The sequence below is a fragment of the Coturnix japonica genome, chromosome 9 (genome assembly GCF_054131305.1).
Source record: "Coturnix japonica strain WE chromosome 9, WE-NBRP24, whole genome shotgun sequence".
Taxonomy (NCBI): Eukaryota; Metazoa; Chordata; class Aves; order Galliformes; family Phasianidae; genus Coturnix; species Coturnix japonica.
In genome coordinates this window covers 29692716-29717711 of record NC_140671.1, presented here as the reverse complement: position 1 = coordinate 29717711, position 24996 = coordinate 29692716, and the positions used below count along the sequence as shown (strand labels likewise).

Here is a 24996-nt window from a genome sequence, read left to right as displayed (position 1 = left end):
TTTGCTTCCATCAGGGCAGGATGGAGAGGAATTGGAGCCTGCTCATGTCTGGAGCAGCATCAAGGTGATGGCTGGCTATGAGCACCAGAAGAAAGTACCACATGCCAGCTAATGTAGGTGTGTGTGTGTGTGTGTACAAAGGAGAGGATCCTCTTCCCAGTGCAGGGACCCTTCCCTGTGTTATTGTTTTTCCCACTTTTCCATGGCTGAACTGCTGGGGTGGATGAAGCACTTTGTGGCACAGTCCCTGTGTTTGCCTGAATAGTCCTTACGCTTCATACAGCATTTTGATGCTGTGGATCCCCGAGTGGGGCATGACCACCCATCCAACAGCTTGTGGGTGAGCATTGTAATAAAGCTCACAGGAGAGATCTTTGTTCCCTGTTTGCATTAGAATTTAATGCCCTGTTTTGAGGAGTGTTTTGTGGCACTTCACTTGGGAAAACAACGTTTATGTCCCAGTAAGTTTGATCTTCTTCATTCAGGCAATTGCTGCTTTTTCTTCCAGTGCTTCTAATGGGGCTTGAAATTAACATGTCAGGGTTTTCTGGTTGTTCTGTTTTTGTTTTGCTTGGTTTTTTACCAGTGCAATCTATGCAAGTCAAACTCTGGGGTAGTCTGGAGTAATTCATGTGCTTGGGCTCTGCTTGTGTTATGTAGAATCAACAAGAACTCTGCTTTTCCAGCTGCTGCCCCCTCCCCAGAGCTGCAGTGTCAGGGCAGCTGGGGGTGCTGCTGGTTCTTATGGAACTTTGGGGGAACATCTTGCTGGGACCTCACGGACCTGATGGCACTGGGAGAACCTCACTGCAGCAATTTGCATCTCTGTTCCAAAAGCACGTGGGGAAACAAACCTCCTAACAGGAGGACATGAGGCTTTTGGTAGGACGTGAGCTCAGAGCTTGTGGATGGTATCTCAGCTGGAGGCTGTTCTGGGAGTCCAGGAGGAGGAGGTCTGTTAGCCCAGTGCCATAGCTGCTCAGGTAACTGAGTTCACTGCACAGCTGAACTGAAGTGTGAGATATCCAAAGTGACTTACAATGATTAACACAGTGTTGGTGCTTTATTCTGCCAACCTTGCGACGTGACGCAGTGCTGCTCAGCCTCCACCACTGCTATAAATAGCACGGTCAGGATGCATTAGCTGGAACTGCTGTTCTGTGTTCAGATGCATCCTCATCAGCAATGCCCCCAGTTCTCAGCTGGGCAGGCAGAATCTCTTTGTTTCACAATAGCTCAATGACCAGCACAGTCTGTAGTAAGAATTTCAAGGTTGCCCCAGTGAAAGCCGTAGTGCAGCTGTCTGCTGAGCTACATTCACCCCTGCTCCACGCTTCTCCTACCCCGTGGCTGTCAGTGCAGAGGTTCAGACCTCACTGCAAGTGAATCAAGTGCTGGAAATAGAACCCTGATGGAGCGAGACCACGCGCTGAGTCAGAGGCTGCAGGAGATAGCAACATTAGGAGGCAAAATCTCTGCTTATGCGTGTCTGGGATGAGTAATCCTCCAAGCTGACTCCAAGGGAACTGTGGTAACTCATCCTAAATGTAAAGCTCCCTGCTAGGAGAACGCTTTAGTAACCATATGTTGCTCGCTGCCCTGAGCCGAGAGCTGAGCAGCTCTGCTCTAGGGACTGTCTGCCTCAGCTGTGGGCAGGACTGAAATTGGTGCAGTGCTGCATGAGTTGTTAGCTGTATGTGGTGAACGCTTCCTTGCCTGGCCTCTAGCAAGTTGCCACCATTTTAATACGAGTTCAGGGCTTCCTGTAACAGGATACAATAAACCCAGGGGGAAAGAACCAGAAAAGCAGCAAACCTGTGGTGTTAGGTCTGTCTGAAAGCCAGTAAAGCACCACGGGCCGTTATTGATTTTGATATGCTGCCTGAGGCTCGGGGCTTAAAGCAAACAACAGTGTTTGCCCAAGTGGTGATGTGTTGAGGCAGTGTCTGAGAAGTGCTGGCTGACTTCTATTGCAGACTGAGGCACGGAGGAAGGTCTGAGGAACAGCTGAGAAAGCAAAGGAGCAGAGAAGGATTCACATGAGGTCAGTGCTGGCAGACCGACCAAGCCAAAGCAATTGGTTTTTGCTTGTCTCATATAAAAAATGATCTTTTGCTTGGAAACAGTGCAAGGCTGAAGGATGCGGTGCAGGATAAGGGTTCATTCACCTGGCACGCTGTTGCTGATGTTTGATGCTTTGCTCTCTACTTGCCTTTGGATTCCAGCAACGTGATATAGATGAGATTGCTGTAAACAGATGCATTTCCAGGGTTCACATGATGACAAAGTGATTTGGCCGCATCTTTAGTCAGATGATGAGAATTAATTGTGCATTCTGTGCCTTTACAAATAAAGGCACAGATTAGGAAAACATATGCCCATCAATTAGTTAAATTGCTGGGCTCATTATTCATTTACGTGGCATTTTTAGGGCTTAAAATGTGACTAATACTTTAATGAAGAGTTTTCTTGAAGGCATCCAATGTAGTTGGAGGAGAAAATGCCCTAAAGGCCTGCATGATGTAGGAGTGAGCTGTCTGCACCTCCCAAACCAAGAACATCCTCCCAGTTTGATAGATAGGGGGCAGATAGATAGGGGGTAGATAGATAGGGGGTAGATGTCTATGTGACTTAAGAGAATAACACTTGTTTCTAACATGGACTGGTTAGAAACCAAGTCCCAGCCCCATCTGTTGGCTCTCTCAACAGAACAACTCAATGTGGTTCACCATCACAGCCTGGTGCCCGATCTAATTGATCACTGGAACAACGATAGCTCTGGAGTGCTGCCATCTGCTATTAACGGGGCTTAGGGAGGCAAAGCTGCTGTGGTTTGGCTCTATGCATCCCTTAAACACCCGCACATTTCTCAGGCAGAGCTGCCAGGTCTTCATTTGTGTGTCCCAGCCAGAGCTACCCAGGTAAGTTGGCCTCAGAAATTGCCTTCAGCAGCACAGCACCTCCTTGTGTTTGAGGAGTAACAAAAGAGATTTCCAACAGCTTTTGGTAGGGTAACAGAAAACAAACATTGAATTTGGCCTAGAAAACAGACATGGAAGCAGACTGTGCTTTAAACAGCTGCTCTGAGTCCAAGGTGTGGGGGTTTTAGTGCTTGTTTGGATGTGGTTGTGAAATAAAAACAACCTTCAGGATCTGGCTTATTGAAAGCTTATATTTAATGAAAACTCACATAGCAGTCCATGGGTTTTGCATCTCCAAGCAGGTAACAGGGGAGGAGAAGTGCTGGTGTGGAATGAAAGCTGCAAAGTGGGGAGTGAGGCTTTAATGCAGCTTTTATCGATGTTAAAGACTTTAAAAACGGCTTGGGTGTTAAGAATGTGTTTATTCCTTCCTTATTTAGAGATGTTTTGTCTGCACGTTGAGACAAGTTTATGGTTCCAATGTGAATCTTTTGGGGTTGCCCAGGGAGTGTTTTGGTGTCGATGTGATGGCTGGGCTGGGACAGTTGTGCTTCTACTGGGGAACAGCTTATAAAGGGTGAGCCAAGGAACCTCTGTCTTTTGCCCTATCTTAGTGTGCACTACCTTACCCCTGCTAGCAGCTGTGCCGTGCCGGGGGGGCAGTTATTTCCTTGTGTCCTTGCTGAGCATCCCTGAGCTGGAACACAAAACCACTTAAATAAATAAACTTAGGGGGAAAAAACCCAAATAAACCCCGACCCTCCACCTTCCTCCGGCCCCGCTCCGAGCCCTGCCGCCCCCCGGTTCTCTCCCTTATCTGTGCTGCCCGGCTGCGAGCCGCTCCGCAGCCCAGCGAGAGTTAACGGCGGAGCCGCCTCTCCATTGGCGGCCGGCGCAACGGCTGCGGAGCCTGCACTTATAACGGGCGCCCGGTGCGGCCGCATCCCTCCCCTCCGCCGGCACCTCGGCTCCATGCGGCGGTGTCCGGCATGCCCCGCCTGCTGCCGGCCCTGCTCGCCCTGCTCTGCTTCGGGCCGCCAACACCCGCCCCGAGCGCCGCGCTCACCGAGGCCGCTGCGGAGCCGGAGGAGCCGTGGTGCCCCTACAAGGTGCGGCCCGAAGGTTCCGCTGGCGGCCGGCTGTGTTTCCGCAGGCCGGCTCTCGGCTTCCAGTGCTCGGCTCGCTCCTGCCGCGCCCACCGCTCTCCGGGCGGCGCGTTGGTGGCCAACGTGCTGCTCAACGGCAGCGTGTTGCTGCAGTGGGCGACGCCGCGTCCCGGCAACGGGCTGCGCGGCTTCACGCTCAACTGCTCCTGGGACGGCACCTACACGCGCTTCCCCTGCGACAGCGTGGAGCTGGGCGCCGCCTGCCGCGATTACCTGCTGCCCGAGGCGCACGGCACCGTGCGCTACCAGCTGTGCCTGCAGCCACGGTACAACGCGCCGCGCCCCGCACCGCCCGCACATTGCGTGGAGTTCCGCGTGGAGCCGGCCGCCATGCGGGACATCGTGGTGGCCATGACGGCGGTGGGGGGCTCCATCTGCGTCATGCTCGTCTTCATCTGCCTGCTCGTGGCCTACATCACCGAGAACCTGATGAGCCCCGCCGCGCCGCGACGAGCATAGAGCCGCTCTGCACCGACACGGGGATGGGGGCGGGGTGGGTTCGCTCAGAGATCAGCTTGGTTCGGGTTTGGATGTAACAGAGCTGCAGGAGTTGGGTTCGGATGTAACAGAGCTGCAGGAGTTGGGTTCGGATGTAATGGACCTGCAGGAGTTGGGTCGGTTCGCTTGGTTTTGTGTGTTCGGAGCTCTTTGCCCATAGGGTGGCTGTGTATTTTGAGCCATACGATTGATTGTGAACTCAGTGGATTTAAAAACGAGTCCACAAGTGCCAGGAAATTGAAGCAAGAGGCAGATCCCGCCGAGGGGCTGTTTGGAAGACACTTAAGAACGTGTTTATTTAACTTAATAGGAAAACTCCACCTCCTTGTGATGTACGAACTGATCTCGAGTCACTGCTCTCTGAATCCCCCCCCACCTCTGTTTCTTTTAGGAATGCTGTGTGGAGCTGCACTAAGGTAAAATAACCCCCCCAGAACACCGCACTCACTGCTGTTGTAGCCGGGTGTTTTGGGCATAGGAACACTCCTCGTGAACTGCTCACTCGATGCTGTAGTCAATAAGGTTTTAGCCATACTCAAGTATTAATTCCCTCGTGCCTTAGTGTTGAGGTCCTGTCCCATTTCTATTGCTGTGTCCACTCTTTGCTGCTGGTCTCGTCTCAAACTGCTGTGTTGTTTTGGTTCTGAGAACAAACTTTGCTGGTCATTACTTGAACTTTGTTATATACCCAAAGTAGTTTGTTACCAGCCGTTGTGTTTAGTTTTCCTTTAGTTTCTATGTAGTAGAAGGTGACTTTATAGCACTTAAACATACCGAAAGCAAAAGTAGAAGAGTTCTTCTGTGATGGGGTGTTGCAATCCAAACCCTTTGGTTCCGTCTGTGATCTGTTGGTGTCAATGTTTGTCGCTGGGGAATAACCCATAAGCTTTTCTTCTGTGGAATAGTTTGCAAAGTATAAACTTGCTGTTAAGACAGTAAATATAGGAAGTATATGCAATCCCTGATACAATACAGCGTCGGTACTAAATCCCCTCAATAACTTGAGAGCGGTCAGGAAGCTGAAGGTCTGTGTTTCACCACCTGTTTTGTCCTTCCTGCTTTGTTTGCTTTGAGGTTTAACACTGCTCTCTGTTTATTTGCCCATGCATTGGATAGAAGCAGCCTGATGGTATCCAGGATGGCAGCAATGGAAGGACAGTGTCACTTCTTTGTTTGCCCCTAAGGAAACCGACTGCTCAAAGACAAGGCAATCACACTTTAAGAACATTAAGACTGATTGCATCCAGTGCTTTAGCTCAGTGAATTTAAACACAGAGTGAATTTGGATCCAAGGTCTCAGGTCAGTCTTTTCTGTAGCCAGGACTGCCGGAGCGGCACTGATTTTGTACGTCACTTGTCAGCCAGGCTGACTGTTTTGGTCTTCATTTGTTGTGAACTGCCAGATGTGAAAGTGAACTGTGTAATTAATGGGCTTTGTACCACGTTGACGTCGACCTTAATAAATTAAGAGAATAACACAATGAAAAACATGGCATGGAATGGTTTGAGGATTGTTTGACTCTCAAGGTTGCCACTGTACAATGATAATGTTATTGGGAAATTGGAAGTAGTTGTTCTCATAATACTTGATTTCTGCTTGCTTAGACTATAGGATCACAGGGTCATTCAGGTTAGGAGGGATCCCTGGAGGCCACCTAATTCAACCTCCTGTTCAAAGTCATCGTGGAAACTCACCGAGCACAAAACCACTCTCATCACAGCAGCCTGCTGTCTTTGTTTTACATCAGTGTTCTCTATTCGACCTCTAAATCAGCTGCCCTTGTCTCCCAAATCCCTCTGTGTGCCAATTCAAGCCACTTCATCTTTTTTATGCAGCCAGCACATTGAGGTAACGCTGACCTAAGGAAACTGAGGGCCTGCATTTAATGTATGGATTTGCGTGTGTCTGTTTTCCTTTAGACACCTCCCACTTACTGATGGTTACCTGCTAAAGCAGCACCGCTCCTATCTCCTACAGGGAGGCTGTTTGTAGTCATCTCACATCTCGATGCATCTGCCTCTGTAGGTTGCATTGCAGCAGCACGCTGGGTGGAGGGTAGGCAAGCAAGAGCAAAAAGATGTAGAACAAGAATGGAAATCCTGCTGGAGGAAACCCTGTGATTCTCCAAAGGATTATTTTTATCAGTGTTTTTCCTCGCCGTGCATTACAGATGAGTTGTGGGAATCGATATCTCCCGGCTTCTCTTTCATTTTCAGTGGATTAAGGTTTAATTGGGCACGTCTTGGTGTCTGGAACAGGTTATCAGAGTATTCCCTGTTTCATTTGATGTGGCATTAAGATGTCTGCCAACTCATTACTAACTAGCAGGGCTTTTTTCTTGTTGGTTTTTTTTTCACTGTGAGAAATGTAGAAATGGGCAATATGGCAAAGATTACACACATATAGACTTGAAATTAATTTGCCTTCCACAAGCCTTCTTTGATTGCACAGTTAAAGCTTTATCCAGTACTTGCAGCAATTCCCAAAGCACACAGAGCATCACACGGAGCTCTCATCATTCCTGCCCTGTCCAGGCAGCAGTAAATTAGTGTCAGGATGCTGAATTACAGCTCCACGGCCTTTATGTGCTCAAGGATAACATGGATAGAACCGCTTCAATTTCAGCTCTGAGGGGGCAGCGGCCTGTTGTGTGCGGGCTCCTCACATCGCAATATCGCGCTGCCACCTAGCGCTGGGAAAGGACCCAACGAGAAAGATGTGAACTTAATAACAAATAAAATAAATAAATAAAGCTTCTTGAGGCTGTGAGACCACATCCAACCCTGCTTCCTCCATCCCAACCCTCACTCCTCCCCTCTGGTACATTCGTTGCCGCCCATTGCACGGTTGGCCCCGCCGACACGTCCCGGCTCCTCCCGCCGTCGCATCGCGGCCGCCATTTTGTGCGAGCGGCCGGCGGGGCAGCGCCAGGCTGAGGGAACGAGCTGGGCTCTTCCCTGCTCCGCCATGCCTTCCTCGCCGCTCCGTGTGGCCGTGGTGTGCTCGAGCAACCAGAACCGCAGCATGGAGGCCCACAATATCCTCAGGTAACCAGGCCCTGCATTAAACGCCTCCTTCAGGTCGGGGGCGGCGAGGCCTGGCCTGTCGCTGGGCCCGCCGTCAGCTTGCTGGGCCTTGTAGGCCGAGCTCGTATCGCGGGTTGCCCTTCGGCACCGCATTATGGCTCCGATCGGGGCTTCGGGACCTTCCTCAGGCTCAATTGGGCTCTGGGGGCGGCGAGGAGCCGGCTGCGGATTTATAGCCGTGCTCGGCCTGCGCCAGACCCCCCTGGCCCGCAGCCCGGGGGTTCCGTTCTTGTTTGTGTCCTCTTTTCTTCGGCCCCGGCTCCAGGTGGGTTCGCTGGGACAGCCCCAGCCATGGGTCCGGAGCTGCCAGAGGATCGTCGTACCCGGTACTGCCAAACTTGAGCTGGTGCTGCCAAACTTGAGCTGGTGCAATGGACAGGCACGGAACAGCTTCTATATCTCGGCATCGTGAAGCTTAATCGTATTCCTCCTCCCCCTTCCCTCATATCTATGAAGTCTAGATGTTGAAAGTGAGCGTTTACCCTTCGCAGGAAAACTGCGTGTGAAGTATTTGATTCAGGATGTTGGACATCAGAAATAGTGAGAGTTTCTTTAGCACAAAGAGGGCTTTCAGGTTGCCTGAGTTCAAAAGGGGAGATGGGAGGCAGTGATGAAGGGTGGGTGGAACGACAGGAGAGACCTGATCTGCCAGAAACCGTTTCTGACACTTTCCTATGCAACATGGGGACACGATAAAGGCCTTTTTTTCCCCCTTATTAAGGTTACACAAAGTTAGCATTCACATAAAGTGTATTACTGGCATAGTCACTCAAGCAACAAGGTGTAAATTATGTGGTACGTGTCCAACTATGAAAGGAATAAATAATGGAAATACCTGGTCTGACAGCCATCTTACTGTGAGCATATGATGCTGTTAGTGCAAATACTTGCATCAGGTGTTACTTGATGCAGTTCAGATAAAAAACAAGGTGACCAGCATGTATTTTGATGAGTAATGGGAAAGTGGTGCTGGTTTTTCTGTTATCTGCTAACTATATTGTCTGAACTGAATATTAACCGAAGACTGAGTCCTCAAGGTGCAGGAGAGTTAGTTTTTAATATCAAGCCTTTTTATTTCTCTCTGTTTTTGCAGAATAAATAATCCCTTCCATCGTGACTGATAATCTACTGGCAAATACTGCAAGGAAATGCTTTTTGGAAGCATCTTCTCCATTGAGATTGTAATTAGGAGAAATCAAATGTCATTTTGTAGAGGCTTGTGAGCAGTATCACCTTGTGTAATTAGGATTAGCAAGAAAGGCGTTTGCCTTTAAAGCTCAGGAAGAAGTCAGCATTGGCTCCAAGTCTTGTATGTAAGGCAGTCTATCAACTCTGCTCTGTGCTTCTGAGGAAGCATGTGACTAAAAGAGGAAGAACAGCTGGGAAGAGTGTTTAAAACAAAGGGAGTTTGTGATTGTAACTTCAAGGCCAAATACAAAAGAACCACAGGTGACTAAAAGAAAGTGATCTGAGTAATTGTTCTTATTCAGTTTGTAGAGAAACAGGGGTGAGAAGTGAAACAGGGACTATGCAGGGAGATGGAATCCTTCCTTAAAGCTGTAAACCTTGATGTCAGTGCAGGCCTTGGTAGACAACTTCTGCATGTCCATTTGTGTATATTTAGTTGTGCACAGTTGGCCTGGAAAAGGAAATGATCACTTCAGGCTCCCCAGTGTATAGCAGGTGCTCTGGTAGCTTTGTAGTTAGGAGGTTTTATGGCATAGATATCCTGTCTCTGCCTCCATGCTTCAGTTTCTCTCTGTTATTCTGGTGATGGAAGCTGGTAGGATATCTGTATGTGCTTAAGTTACAAATATGCTCCTCCTGTTTTTAGGAAACAAAGTGCCCTAAGAAGTTGGGGATGTGAATATGGAATATCTCAAAGGCAGTAAACTCTTACAAGTTGCACCCCCAGTAGGCCAAACTGAAATGTCATGTTAATGATGTGATTTATAGCTCAGCTTTTTCTAAGTAAAAGAGCTTGAGTTACACCCTTATGATATAGTTAGGTAGGTCAGTCACAGCTCCTTCACTGAAGCCTGTCAGCAGCTTAGTGCTGCCAAATGGGAATTGGAACCTACGTCCTTTAATTCAAGGAGTCATGAATTGCCTCCTTCAATCCTTCAGAAGGAGGGAGTGCTTTAACATAGCACTTTAATTTGACAGCTTATCACTGATCAGTGGTACAGTACAGCGTGTTGTTGATGTTTTCAAGGCTTTTGTGATCAAAATCACTTAGCAGTGCTTCCTTTCCTGCTGTGTAACGATGTGATTTTTATTCTTTTTAACTGCTTGAATGGCATAAGGTATTTTGGAAGTGATTTAGGAGTCCCTTTGCTAATTATTCTTCTGGTAAAGCTGAATAAAGCCATTATTTTTTTTCTATTTTCTGGGTGGTTTTGCTAAACCCAAACCAAATGTTAGCTAGATGTTGTCTTGTAGAAAATAATCATCGTTTAAAGTCTGGGCAACAGAAGAATAAATACACGATGATTCACTCAACTCGGTCTGTCCAGCTGCTCAACAAGAGCAGGCTGTTGAGTAATGTGGCAGTGCAGGCAGTGTCATTGTGTCCCCCTCCCCCTGTGTTGCAAGAAGTATGATGAAACATGCTCAGAGTATTTCATAACAGTGCACTTAATGCATAACTAATGTAAAAGCTGTGTGCTGCCTTATGCCCGTGACGTAGCATGGAGTTATTCCAGGTGAGGTGTGTGTTCCAGCTCCTCAGCAAAGCACCTCTCAGTGTTGAGCTGTGCACTTTAGATGCTTAAAACTGCAGATTTGCTTTGATTGATAGGAGATTATGTGAACTTCAGGAGCACTTCTGACAGTTGGAGATGAACTTCTTAATGTGAGTGACCAAAGTCAGCCTATTTCAGAGCTTAATATTAAAGTGAAAATTAAGAGAGAGGACTGTGGATTTCCTAATTAGTTTGAACACTTCCTTTCTGTATTTGGAAATAGCAGTTGTGATCCTTGAAATGCCTGAGGTTAAGCCACAGTCTTGACCTGTTTTAGGAGTCTAAAGCCAAATGTTTCAGCCTTCTGGCCAGTAGTGACAGTGTTCTGCCATGTGCTTTTCTACATTGGACCGTATGGAGCAACCTCTTCTAGATTATCCAAGAAAACAGATTGTAGTGCTGCTTAATATCAGTGTGGTTTGGTTAGGTGTGTTTAGGTTAATTGGAGGAAAGACAACCCAACAAAACCCAATGTTATGGTATTAGCTCCAAGACAGGCAGATTCCTGGCTCTTCTTGTTAAATAATTATGAAGTACTACATGTGTAAGAATGGAATGAAGGTATTCCTGGCTTAGCCAAGAGTTGTAGGTGCAAGCTAGCAGAATATCTGTGCCACTTTTAAAGGTTTAAAGGTCCGCCTCCATCCCATGCAGATAATCTTCCTCCATCTTTAGATGGTGAAGTTCAGAAAGAGAATAAAAGCTGGTTGTTGGGGTAGTTATGTCTGGGGATGACTGACTGTTCTATTGGCTGAATCACAACCTTTCAGAGAATGGTTGGTAACCTCTCAGAGCTGATTGTTAACTGGATTTACGTGGCTTTGCTGAAGGCTCTGCTCCTTCTGGCTGTGATCCTTTAGGAATGTTTGGGGTTTTTTTCTGGTCACAGTCCATGGCCCTGCATCTCTATTTTAATGTATGGTTTTTTTTTGAGGGGAGGAAAAGACACAATAAAAGTTAGAAATCATTAAGTTGTTCCTATTAGCATTTTTTTGTCCTTTGGACAAAGGTGTGTTTCAGAAAGCAGTCATTAGTTACCTTACATTCTGTACAGAGACATCTGAAGTGATATTGAAGTGGGGTTTTTTTGTGTGCACTGCCTCTCTCAGATTTCTGCCTACTGCTGTGCTGTAAATCTAAGAACGTTGTAACTATACCTGTAAAGGTGGAAATATATTCGGACTACTGATTGTACTTTAGTAGTTGAAATCCATCCAGCCTAATTAATGCTTCCCTCCCCTCCCTCACTGTCTTTCAGCAAACGAGGATTCAGCGTCAGATCCTTTGGAACAGGAACTCACGTGAAACTGCCAGGACCAGCACCGGACAAGCCAAATGTTTATGATTTCAAAACAACATATGATCAGATGTACAATGATCTGCTTAGGAAAGACAAAGAACTGTATCCCTATGGCATGGCCTTAAAAAAAAGAAAAAAAAAATCCAATATGGTTCTCCTCAAAAGGTGTAATTCATTATTTGGCATTATGCACTAGGAATATATGATTACTTAACTACAAGCTTAATATGTTTTTAAGTTCATAGGAGGTTTTTTACCAAGGGCCTCTCATAGTCAAGTTACAGTGTACTCATTCAGAACTCTCTTTTGTAGCATGTTATCATGTTTACCTATTGAAGGAAAGCACACTGAGCCTGTCACAGGTTGTCCATTGCCTCCTCAGCACTGTGGGTCATACTTCCCCAGTGCAAAGACTGTTCCTGACAGTGGTCATGCCGAGAGCTGCTGCCTCAAGATTAAAGTAGTATTTAGTTCAAACCCACAGGTAAGGTTTACAATATACTTTCTCTGGGAGAGAAGATACTTTCATTAAAGAACTCACTCTATTCAACAAGAGCTACTTGATATGATCTGAACACCAAAAAATTCCTGCAGGATATTTTAAAGCAAGGACATAGGAAAGCACAGTAACATTCTTAATCCTGGGGAGCAGAGGTGATCAGGGTTATGCACACTAAACCTTATTTTAAAATGGCTGGTTTTTTTAATTTAAGAAGGAAGCCCATGTGATTATGTTGCACAATCAGGGCACTTGTTTTAGGTACTCTTTTTTTTTCCCCTGTTTCCCTGTTTGGGGTTTAAATGTGAAAGAGATCCCTTACCCTAGAGAGACTATCCAATATCCACTGAATTTCGGCTGGAAAAACAGAACCTTCAGAAATCCCTGTTTAAAAAAAGGCTGGGCTGTTTGGTAAAGCTGTACAGCACAGTGAATACTGGTCATACATTGGAATACCTTTCTCCATAGCGTTCCACACATATTGTGTCCCTTGCAGAGGGGTATTGATTCTCTAATGCTCATTAGTGGCTCTTTTTTCAAGAAATACTTAATTAAATGTCTTTTTTTTCCCCCCAAATAACAGGACTAGTCATAATTTTAAAATGCAGGACATAGTCTGAATGCATCATGTCTATAATATGCATTTTTTTTGTATCCCTCTGCTGATACAAGGAAAGCTTTACAAACACATCTTACTGAGGTATGCCAGTTCTTGATTAAAAATGAATTGCTTCAAAAGAAAATTACCTGAATTGAGCCATAATTTTTATCAGCACCTCATTGCATTCTTTGCTGCTGCTGCACTGTATGTCTGAATATGGCATTGCTTTCAGAAAACCAGTCTAGTTTCCTCCATTCAGCACGTTTTGGAGTTGCCATGCTTGTTCTTCTCCATGCTGGAGATGATGACTGTGCTCCCCAAATGTATTTGCAGCTCCCATAATAACCATATACTCCCATAATAACCCAGACCAGGCACGTTCTTGTCATAGAGCCATGGAGTAGCTTTTTGTGAAGGTATTGTGGGTTCTCAGTTAAGGTAGATTTTTGTTAGCTTTGGATCATAGAGATGAGAGGCGTGCACACATTGCCTGCAGTAAGTGGGGAGGGCCTGCTCTTCTGAGGGGCTTGGGGTATAATTGACATGGGAAAACTGATGTGTCATTTCTAGGGTTAAGTTCATCCTGTTCTCTAGCCTGCCATGTGTTTTGAAGTGGTGTGTCTCAGTGAGTGTCAGCTTGTTCCCATATTTCAGTGATGGGGCACAAATCCAAAGCATGAAGAGCACCAGATACTCAATGAAACTGTGGCTGCAAGGGACTTGGCGTGTTCCCTGTTGGCCAGCCAAGGAGATGGCCCCCTGTTTTCAGAAGGCTCTGGTCTCAACCAGGAATGAGCTTCTGCAGTTCTGCATCAACCCCACAAACCAAACACAGACTTGGAAAAAATGTTAGGAATTAAGGAAAAAGCTGGTTTGGTGCATCTCAGTCAAGGATGTAGGATTATTTTTTGACCCAGCAACTCAAAACAATTAGTATTATAGGTGAATGCAGTGTAGATTTTCTCTGTGAACTCTTATTAGGATGGCCTACAGTATTTCTTGTGCTATTGCTGATGTTGAGTTTTCTTTTGTTTATGGTATCCTTCCTATTCGTAACAAGTGGGAGCACTTGTCATATACAAACTGCTTTGCCAGTAAATATTTGTAGCATTATAGACTCCACTTGGCTGACCCTTAACCCTGGTTTATCCTGCAGTCTTCCTCCTGCTTTGCCCTTTGCTGTTTTAACTGCTAAGGTGCATTGCGGTAGAGTATCAGTGGAGGAAAATAGGGGGGGGTCTGAAGCAAACACAGGCACTTGAATTGGGGGGGAAAAATCTGAAATAGGTTCAAGTATGCATGAGATTTTCACAGGGTGCAACTGAAGAAAACTTACATATGTCTATCCTGATGGAGTAAGCTGGTATGGAGAAGCTAGTTAGTAAGGAGTAGCTTTGTTCTACTTTCTTAGCCTGGTAAGTAAGCAAACAGCTGTAAGACTTCTGATAAAGTTCGTTGAAAGTATAAAGCAGATTTTCTTTCTGAACTCCAATCTGGACCTTTATTTTCTGGGGCTTTAGTATCAAAAGAATGTCTTGAATCTCACTGCTTAGCTGTGTTTTTGATGCTTTTCTGCCGTTTTCAGTATACATCTGTGACTTTGACTAATTCAGATTCAGGTAGTTTAAACCCATTCTTCCTGGAGTAAGTTGTCCTGTCTTATCTTTATTGCCGTTGGTCTAGATAGATGATCTTAGTGATTTTTCCAACCTTTATGATTCCGTGACCTTTTTCTGGCATTAGATTACCATTTTCCTCTTTTATTCCACTCCTCCTCTGAAGAGACTGATAATTGCATTACAGTTAATTTGTTGTTTTTCTGCAGTTACTTAGTATTTTTTTTCCTGCTTGGTTCCCTTCTTAACTACTCAAACTACTCGAGCTCCTTTGGAAATCTGGGAAGCCTCTATATTTTCATTCATTTTGGCTGATGACTATTTGGCTACTAGATAAAGGAGTAATCGAATTAGTCGATTGCTGTTTCATTTGATTTGTTTTCCTCTTTCAGTTTGTTAAACATCATACAGCCCAACTTGCTCTCTGAGTCAGGAGACTCGCACAGTCTTGTCTGCAGGACAGCATCTACTGGAAGAAAATATAGGAGGCAGACTTCTGGTTCTTAGTGCCCGATGGCCAATGCACAGTTGATGCTCTTCCTTTACCCACAGTGGTTTGATACCCTCTTGCACTCTGAAAACCAAGCATAGTCTTGGTTTTTAACCCCATAAATGATTTTGCAGTGTACACAATATGTGGTTATAAAATAGAGAAGTTCCCAATTTATTCACATCGTAATAGAGCTCAAATTAATGTCTGCTTTTTCAAGAAAAAGCATAAGCTGGAAATAGGTGATCATAGTGTAGTGGTACCAGGAATAAGATCCTTTCTCTTTGCTTCTTAGTTTTCTTACTAACGGGGCAAGCAGAACCAGATTATAGCTGCCATAGGAAATGTACAGTGAAAACGAAAGGTGCAGCACAGAGTGGTAAAAACAGCAGGGATTTTCCTTGTACAGTATTTCATCAAACTCAGTTTCAGGTCTTACCACTTGAAGTTATTGCTTGGTGATAGGATCTGGGACTTTTACTCTGTAAATTCTGGTTCTCTTAATTTTTTATTATTTTTAACATGTTTGTAGCTAAGTTGTTTTTGCCAGCCATGCTGGCTATGCTTTGTTATCTGTAGTGAAGAAACATGGTACTGGTATCCATGGAATAAGATGATGGCTGTGCTGGTATTGATGGGGGGAGAGCTGCTGGAAGAGAAGTTGTGAATGTTTTACTGTAAAACACTTCCAGCTTTATTTTGAATACCATTTATCCATTGCAGAAAGTTTTGCCACATTAACTCTAGAATTCATAATAATTGAGCAATAATTCATGATATTTCTGGATTGATGAACCTGCCTAATGTATGGAGAATTTATATTGGACCACCTTCCTGGAGGCTGTACAAAGCAACTGTGAGTTGCATAGCAGGGAAAGAAACCACTGCATGGACACACAGGAGGACTAGTGAGCTCTACAGAGCATCTGCATCGTGCTCGTTGAGGCCATGCAGCTCACTCTTGAGGATTCCTTTTTTTCAAGAGTAACTTACTCAAATTCCACTCCAGGTAAGCCCTTCATGCATGTATTTCTCTTACATTTTTGTTTGCTTTTCGTTCTGAATTTGGAACTGATGAACAGCTGCTGTTCTGGACTGGCATTGCAGTGGTCAGTGGAGCAGCTGCTGGATCTCTGTGTGACTGAAGCCACTGCAGTCTCCTCTTGAACGCGTTGCAGTGTGAGGCTCATTTTCTTTCTTACACATCTTTCAAAGTACTTTAATACTCTTAGTATTAGAGGATGGAGTGTTTAAACTGGATTTGAACAGTCTGAGAGGTGTGTTTTTGCAAATCTATATGCTTCTGACTGTAAGCCTGTTTCCCCTTCGTCCACCTGCTCATGGCACTTGCTCATCTTTTGAAGCCTGGCATTAGTTTCTACATCCAAGGAGCATCCAAAAGCAATGTGTGTTACTTAATCACCATCTTCTGTTTCCCCTTGCTTACCACCTGGTCCTGATGTTGACTTCTTTATCCCTTTGTTACACATCCATGTCACCTTGTGGCCCTGTTAGTAGTTGTGAGGAACCTTGCTGAGATGACAGGCCATTTCTTAGGTTTTAGCAATTGAAATCAAACTCCACTTGGAATGCTGATTGGATGCTGTGCGTAGCCAGATGTTTGACTGTGCCATCAAACATGCCACGTCTTTGAAGTCAGGTCTGCCTTTGATATTCTTCTTGTTCTGATGGTCCCTTCAGTACATCTGTCATATCTCTCCTTCACACCTTTGCTTCCCTTCTTCCCCTTTGAAGGCTTATTTCTGCCCAGTTTCAACCTCAGGTACAGTTTCATCTTTCAAGTCACTGTCTGGTTCTATAGGCTAAACTAAGGTATTAGTTCTCCCAGAGATGTGTGGGCTCATAGCCCTCAGCTTTAGGACTCAGCCAGAATTGAAGTAGCATGGCCACCATGTTATTATTGGACTGGTGGTTATGGACCAGCTGCTGTGAGCTTGCTCAGCAGGATTTTATCTGCGCAACTTAGAAGTGTTGACCTTTGAAATGTCACTTGCTTTTCATTGCTTACTCATTCCTCTGCAAGTCATTAATGTGGGCACCAACATTATCAGAAATACTTAACCCAAATTAGAATTTCTGTGATATTTTGGGATGTAATTTTCAGTTTTTGGACTGTGCGTTGCACGGTACCACAAAAGACTTATGAACAAACTCATTTGTACTAAAAATGCTGTTTCCTTGCCAAACGAAAGACAGTTCATATTCCAGAATGTAGACAGTTCTTGCAGCAGTAATTACAGCTGCCTGGAAAGCAGAAATGATAGTTCAGGTGCCTTTTTGGTCTTTTATTTCCTGTAAAAGTAAGTGGTTCGGCAGGTGGAAGGAGGTTGGGTAGTTACTCCCTCTAAGCCATTTGCCAAGCAGGCTGAACTATAATGCACCTTCTTCTTAACCCAGATTTTAATAAATAAATTGATATGGGAAAGACCTGTGGCTGCCATTCATGAGACTTCTGCTCTACTGCTGTTCTTCAGAAAGAAGAATTGCAGTTTCTGAGTATGATGGCAGCTACGTGAAAGTGAATAATGGCCATGTCAAATCTGTTGGAAGATGTGGAAGCTTTGGCTGTCAGCCATTACTTCAGAGATGGTTTTTCATAAGTGTGTATACATTTTATCAAATGGGTTTTACCCAGTTATGTTTAATAGATTGGTCTCTATTTTAGGTGACTGATTACACACTCCAAAATTTTCAGGCTATGCTGCTGATGGGCTTTTTTATCAGCTTCTAGAAGTTAACAATGAAACTTATTGATCCTTCAGTCATCAGTAGGGTTTGGTTTTTTTAATCCATAGGTTTTTAACTTAAGACAGTGTATTGGTTTTCTAAGATTAGTCATCTGTGTGTCTTGATATGTTGGCTGCCCTCATACCAAGGGGAAGAAAGGGATGTTTCAGATCATGGCTTTTTTCTTTTTATGGAGGGTGGAAGGATTGGAACAAGGTAGCTCGGCAGCAGATGCACTGGATTCTTGTTCACTGACTGTCAAGGAAGACTTTCCTCAGTGAGCTGGGATGTTGATGTTTACTTACAACCTTCGAAACCTGCATGGTTGGATTCCTCTGAACTTCCTCTCAAGGTATGGAAAATACTTCTGAAAATACCTTGTTCACATGCAGTGATTGCTACTATAAAATTCAACCCTGTTCAGCAACAGTGGTGTAAAATCTGATTCTTAAAACTCAGCATCATATTCTAAAACATCGTAAAGAAGTAGGCATTAAGTTGTTTTGTTGCTTGCTTTTCTTACATGGTGCTGCTTGGTATTCAGGTGATATTTTAGAGTTCTGAGATAGACATTCCTTATAAACATGCGACTTAGGTGGCCCGAGATGGTGATGGTTCCTGTCTGTCCTTCTCTGAATGTCAGGCTATGAGGCTGGACTATTGAAATTTCCCTGCTGATTTAATAGAGCTTTCTCGTTCCAGCTGGATGCTGAGCTCTGCTGAGCAACAGCTTAATGGGAGCCACAGCTCATCTGGCTGTATCCATCTTTTAGTCCTTCCTATTTTTCTGAATTTCTCAGTTGGAATATTGGGGTTTTGTTTTACCTCAAAACTGAGTTGTTAAGCGGGAGGCCTCATCACAGTAGATGCTAGAAAAGACACCCAGTAATAATTAGACTTAAAGTTGATAGCTACTCTTAATTCTTATTACTCTGAGGAAAGCAGCAGCAGCCTTGCACTGTGGCAGACACTGAACATGTCTGCTGTTGTGTAGTGTTTCAGCCTTTGTCTGATCTTGGGATTTATCCAAACTTCCTGGTCTTTTCTTCTCTAATCTGTTGCTTTTTTGTCAATCTCAAGTAGGAGCTATCTAAACATAACCCATAATAATCTGTGTGCAGTCTAGTTGCTTTCTGTACCCTGTATTTTGTGTTATGTTTTATGTTCTAACAATTTGTTTAATGCAAATAAAACTCATTTTTTTTGCATTTACATTCTATAAACTCCTTCAGTGGTTTAAAAAGAAGCTCATTTACAGCCAGTGCTTCCTTGTAATTTTGTCTTATTTCTGAGGTTTGTTTCCTCTTAGTGTCCTCTTGTGGCTTTACCTGGGAAGTGTATCTGACATAAAACACTGATGGCTGGAAGAGATGGCAAGTCGAACACAGGGTGACGTGTAGATGGCTCTTCATGTTTAACAAGGGAAGGAAGTTCTTGGTTATGAGAAGTCAGATCTGATGCACTGGGTTCTTTTAGTGCAGATGATGTACTGCTCTTTCAGGTGCTGACAGTCCACGTCAGTGTATCAGGGGGATTCATCTTGGTATGTAGTTCTTCAGGGAATCTACCATCTCTTATTCAGGAACAACTCTTTCTCAAGTACTGTCTGCCCTTGAGAGACACGTATCACCTTCCTAGTAAGTTCTGCTGTTTGGTTTAAAGAAGAGAATGCCTTGACTGCCTCTGATTCTTCACGGAGAGACAAGAATTTCTAAAAGCAATCTTATTTTCCTTTAAAAAAATAATAGCTTCCAAAATGGAGCTTGGAATAACTTGTTACCAAAGATGGCTGCACAGAGATTGAGCCTGTTGTTCACATGCAGAGATGGGGAGATAGCACTAATGTTTGAATCACCGTGAATGAGATACAATGTGCTGACTTTTACCTGAGCTCATGACAAGAATGAAGCTGGGTTATGACTATGCATTGAGAACAGTCAGATCAGGTCCCCCTGCCTGCTGAAAGGGTGCTGTGCTGTTAGTTTGTGCTTTTTTTCTCCAATGAAAAATAGATTTCAGACCACCAAAAATGAAAGCGTCATGAATCTTAACTGCTTATTTCCATTTCCTTATATAGGCAGATGGACCCTTTCGTGGGGTAGCTGTAAGTTGGCAGTGGAAAACTCGACTGTGTGAAGCAGCAAGCTTTGCTGTGTGGGTTTTCTGGATATGCGTAATTCTGTCTCCATGCTCAGGAAAGCTAGAGGACAGATGCCAGCGGAATCTTATCCTAGAAATGGAGAAAGGGAAAAAAAAGAACTGAGATAAGTGTGTAGGATGTTGTGGGTTTTTTTCCCTCCTTCCAACAGCATGATGTAGAAATTAGGATTAGAGAGCCCAGAAAGGGCTCGCTGTCAGATTCTGGTTGCAGCAATGCAGCCAGATGTTGGCATGTATTCTGAAAATGGCTGTTAGGGTTCATTTTCATGCCTTATACATAACCAGGGATCTGTAGTAGTTGCACTGATGTGATTTATTTCCAAGCATAACAAACCAAAGGAGATTTACAGAGGTGCTGTGAGGAAGCTGTGGGTGCTGGTGTTTGAGAGCCATTTGATTTAGTACAGCACAATTCCTTAGTTATACAGGATGAAGTCTTTTGGGAAGGAAGAAGGGTAGAAGGCTTGGGAGTGACCCAAAGAAAAGAAATGCAGCAGAAGTCGGTTCCCTGATAGAGAACTGACAGGATGTATCTGTGAGAAAGCATCATTGAATTTGTAATTCAAAGCAGATCTTTTTTTCTTCAGTCAAGTAGTTAGTGGGATGCTGTAGATCCATGAGAGAGCTGAACATCTTTTCCATATAAAGTAGTCTCTTACATGGGTACAAGGATGACTTTAATATCGCTCAAAAACTTAAAGAGAATTCAGTGCTTTAGGAGTCTGTTTGCTTGAAAGCTATTAAAGAACATCTTGACTTAGCAGGTATGGACCTGGCTGCCTTGGGCACTAGGACTTGAGGAGAGCAGCTTTTATATATATATATATCTTATATATATCTGCAGAATCCTTCTGTTATCTGAAGAAATCATATACTGTTATCCTTCATGCTATTTTAATTTAGAAATGTGAGATTGGCTGAAAATATCTGGTACTTCTAAGGAAGAGATGCATCAGTTTCCGGATTTCTTTAGTTCAGACCTTCCTTGGTATTTATAATAAACCCATAGCATTTTGTCCTTGGAGAGTTTTAGTCAATCAGCTATGGTGTGCCCCAAATGAAACTGCATATCCTAAAAAGCTAAGAGGGTGGGGATTATGTGTATGGGGATCAGTGAATGCTGTCTGAAAGAGGAGTATGGAGTGTCATCTTCAGCCTCAAGGCTGTGGTAGTGGGGGCCATGACTCAAGTGACTGCAGGTCAATCCATTAATAGTTGAGTAAGTCTGTGCTCTAATCATTATGGATATAAGAACAGTTGCCCAAGGAAAGGAGCCGTTCTGAAGAACAAAGATCTAATGAGGGCCACTTAAAGCTGCCTCTGCATGAGGGACACTGACAGTGCTCTAAAACCCAATGGCTGTGTGAGTTATCCTTACTGGGGTTGTGCTTCTGCCTTAGGGATCTGTTTAATGGTCATTAATCTTTATATTTGTAATTGAGGGGGGCGGGGGTTGGGAAGTATTTTAAAGATCCCGTGATTTTTAACTTGTTTTGGTCATTTGCTCAAAAACGTGACTTTTCTTAAAGTAAAGGTACTTAACTCAAACAACTTCAGATACACACAGAATGGGATTTTACATATGTTGGACAGAAATAAGAGAATCAAGCCACGACCAGAGAGGTTCCAGAACTGCAAAGACGTTTTTGATTTGATCCTAACGTGTGAAGAAAGAGTCTATGATCAAGTAGTAGAAGGTAAGGGATGATAAACAGAGTTAACTTTGAGTGCTTCTCCCCCTTGTGCCCCTGACAGCATCCTTTACAAGTCTGGGAACATCTGCTCTGTTAGCCTTGCATCTACATAGAGAAATGCTCACAAACCATTGACATGGATGACATGTGCCAGGGAAGCAGCAGCTGGAAATGCTGGATGCAGACTGGAGTTGGGGGTGGTGCTTTTTACATTCATAGGCCACCCCACTACATCAGTATTGTACAGGCAGTGGCTGTTGCCTGTCTTTTTAGTTCTTGTTGGTCATATTGCAATCAGCATGGAGCATGAAACATTTGTGCTTCTTCAAGCTGAGCAATGAAGTGTTCTGAGTGCTTCAATGAAGCACTTGAGATGTATTGATAAGTTATATAGGGGAAAGTGCCCTGGGATTGTATGGGTGGGTCTCCAGTTACAATCAGCATCTCAAATGAAAAGCAGATGTTTTATGGGAGTGTTTTGAGTACGGAGCATAGGAGGTGAAGAGCAACTGCTTGCCAGCCTCTCGTGTTATGATAATGCTCTTTGTAATTGACCAGTGGAAGGAAGAAACCTAGAGCAATTCCAAATGGCTCTTGATATGCAAGGCAGGGCCTCAAAATGGCGGCGCCTCAAAATGGTGGCACCTCAAAATGGCGGCACTTCAAAATGGCGGCCTCAGCAAGTGCTGCTAAGCTGCACAGGGATAGGAGATAAACTGGGAACTTGAACTGTCAGGGCCCTTCCACAATCTAAATTCTTTTGTTTCCCAAATCCGCCTCTTGAAATAAGACCGTGTTTGTTGTTTGTTTGTTTGTTTTTCCTTAAAAAAAGCCAAATAAACCATTTTCTTATGAATAATGTGTAAAGCTTGATTTCATTCCACCCAAAGTTTTGCTGTTGTGTGTTTTGTTTTCAACTAGACTTAAATTCCAGAGAGCAAGAGACATGTCAGCCAGTGCATGTGATCAATGTGGACATTCAGGATAACCATGAGGAGGCAACGCTGGGTGCCTTCCTTATCTGTGAGCTCTGCCAGTGTGTAAGTAGAGAGGGCTCATTGCCTTGGGTTGGTGTGACCCCACTGACTGTGCACAGGGGTTGGGCTTTGTTTGTGCTGCAAATTGCAGAAAAAATGAAGTAAAATCCATGTCAAACAGACCAAACTTTGCAAATCATTGAGGTTATTTGTGGAGCTGTTGTGCAAGCAGGTGAATTGCAATGGAGATGATGGTTTCTGAAGTGAACAGTGCATGTGTTCAGAACCAACATTAGCTGCCACTAAAAGCAGCATCACAAAGCACTGCACATCACCACTGTTGGGTCCATATTCACAATGTTCGTTTTGTGGCTAAAATGTCTCAGAAATAGACAGTTGTAACATGTGGGATTTAAACATCAGAGCTGCCTTCTGAATCACGGTACGCATGAAAAGCACCGTGTGTGGGTGTATTTCAGAGTACCACCCTGTTGTGTGTATGATGTGGAAAACCTGGTGCCTCCTGTCTTCTACCTTCAGTGTTCTTGGCCTTATGTCTTGGCTTAAATAAGGCTTAAAACAGTTGATGCAACCATCAGAACAAAGGCTCTGTTTGACAACATGCAGGCCCAATGTATTACCTATTCCAGTGTGGCAACACACCTATTTATTTTACACCAGCCTCTGCAATCTATTCTGGTCTCAAATATTCTCATCCTTTCCAAAGGATCCAGAAATCCCAAGAGAATCCAAAGGACTTGAAGTGTGAGCCATCTGTTCAGCCTGCTTGTAGCTGTTGTGCAGCTTCCATCCGTTACCTACTAAGGATGGATGTTGCCTACTCAACAAAGAGGCTCCTTCAGTGCCAGCTCAGTGGGTTGGAGAAGGAGGGTTGTGCAGATGAACACGATGCAGAGTACATGTGGGTTTGGGGATGTTGGGAACCTCATTAAAGCACCCATTGCTGCACAGTCGGGTACTGCATGCTGATTTAGGTTTCACAGTGAGCCAAAAACATCGAGTCGTTACTGTTCTCTAAGCTGCATTGTATCCTTGGAGCCCGGTTAATTAGCATTGTTGTTTTTCTTCCCCTCGTTTAGATACAGCACACAGAAGACATGGAAAATGAAATAGATGAGCTGTTACAGGAATTTGAGGAGAAAAGTGGAAGGACTTTTCTTCATACTGTCTGCTTTTATTAAAGCACATCTGTCTCCAAGGCCTTAACACAAACGAGAGAAGCATGTGTTTAAAGTTCTGATTATACTGTATTTTCCTGGAAAATGAATATTGATTTTTTTTCTTTCTCTTTTTGGTTTAGTTTTTCTTCAGGATTCCTTTCCAGTGGTTGCTTTTGTTTCAGGTATTCTGTCACAGGCAGGCAGAGATACCAGCTCAATTGTACATATGCAAAGTATGCACAAAGGCCACCTATTTAAAAGCGAAAATCAAGATTCCCTTTAAACCCTACTTCAATTCTTACGAGTAGGCTCTTAATTATAAAGAATATAAGTTTATAATGTATTTTTTCCAGCTTACAAATTTATTTTATTTCAGTTGTGCTTTCTTTTTTTTATTATTATTATATTATTATTTTAATGTGACAGAATGGCTGAACGATGTGAAGACACGAATGGAACAATGAGTTATCTGTATATTATTAGATGTAAGATTGGAAGCATCCAATAAAATAACACAAAACCTGCAAAGCTTGTCTGTTTCTGAACTGGAAGCCGAGTAGCTGTGACTGCTCTATAAGGTTTCAATGGGAGCTGGAAGAGCTGCGCTGCCCCTGGTTTGGAGGTGCTGTGTTGGGCACCTTCCTTTGGTTGTTGATCCTGTGTTGAACCCAACCGAACTGCTTTGTCCACGTGGATTTAGGGCGCCTCCACTGCATCTTTCTTCGGGTCTTTAATTGCTTTTGAATTACTGTATGTGAGACTGAACTATAAGGCTGAGGCTGTAAGCAGGGCCCAATTGTATGTATGTCTTCTATAAGGAAGAAGGGGAGAAACTGCAAACTCCGCTGTTAATAGAAATGGTTGGAAGCTTTGTTAACTGAAATGTCTGTTGAATGGAAATCTCTGCACATACAGCAATAATAAACGTGTTTGTCACAGCCTGCAGTCCGGATGCTGAGTGTGTACGTGTGAGCACAGCAACGGCTCTTTGTGCAAACTGGTAGAAATTAAAAGCACCGGGTTAAAAGCGAAAAGCAGACCGAATATTGACGTTCCCAAAGTGAACGGTAAAGAGCTGCTGCTAAAAGGCAAGAGATCTTAAAGGTTGTTTTGTTAAAGGATTTGGAGCAAGTGAAGTCTATGAGCTCTTTAATGCTTTGAGAAGTGGGGACAACTATAACGTGCCAGGAGTGAAGTGGCATGAAATGGAGCTTGGGCTCCTGGCTTCACTGCTGCCCTCTGACAGCTCCAGGGGGGAATTAGGGCTTCGTAAGGGCACTGATTTCCCTGTGCCTGAAGCTGATGCTGGGGGCT

The 24996-nt window shown here is 44.2% G+C and overlaps 2 protein-coding genes across 2 annotated transcripts; both read left to right on the top strand.

Moving 5' to 3' along the window:
• The first annotated feature begins 2866 nt into the window (after positions 1-2866).
• FNDC10 (fibronectin type III domain containing 10) lies at positions 2867-6073 on the top strand. The gene has a single exon (XM_015882213.3). It carries the CDS (start codon positions 3911-3913, stop codon positions 4544-4546), a length of 636 nt encoding a protein of 211 aa, XP_015737699.2. The 5' UTR covers positions 2867-3910; the 3' UTR covers positions 4547-6073.
• Positions 6074-7489: 1416 nt separating this feature from the next.
• Positions 7490-24620, top strand: SSU72 (SSU72 homolog, RNA polymerase II CTD phosphatase). The gene is made up of 5 exons (XM_015882214.2): positions 7490-7633; positions 11675-11818; positions 21388-21527; positions 22446-22564; positions 23602-24620. Exons 1-5 carry the CDS (start codon positions 7554-7556, stop codon positions 23701-23703), a joined length of 585 nt encoding a protein of 194 aa, XP_015737700.1. The 5' UTR covers positions 7490-7553; the 3' UTR covers positions 23704-24620.
• The last annotated feature ends 376 nt before the right edge of the window (positions 24621-24996 follow it).

What these genes read in the sequence shown, in the direction of transcription:
- FNDC10 (XM_015882213.3), top strand. Translation starts at nt 3,911, where the DNA reads ATGCCCCGCCTGCTGCCGGCCCTGCTCGCCCTGCTCTGCTTCGGGCCG.
- SSU72 (XM_015882214.2), top strand. Translation starts at nt 7,554, where the DNA reads ATGCCTTCCTCGCCGCTCCGTGTGGCCGTGGTGTGCTCGAGCAACCAG. An exon ending in GAGGCCCACAATATCCTCAG is followed by an intron (nt 7,634 to 11,674) that starts GTAACCAGGCCC and finishes ACTGTCTTTCAG; the next exon opens with CAAACGAGGATTCAGCGTCA. An exon ending in TCTGTGAGCTCTGCCAGTGT is followed by an intron (nt 22,565 to 23,601) that starts GTAAGTAGAGAG and finishes CCCCTCGTTTAG; the next exon opens with ATACAGCACACAGAAGACAT.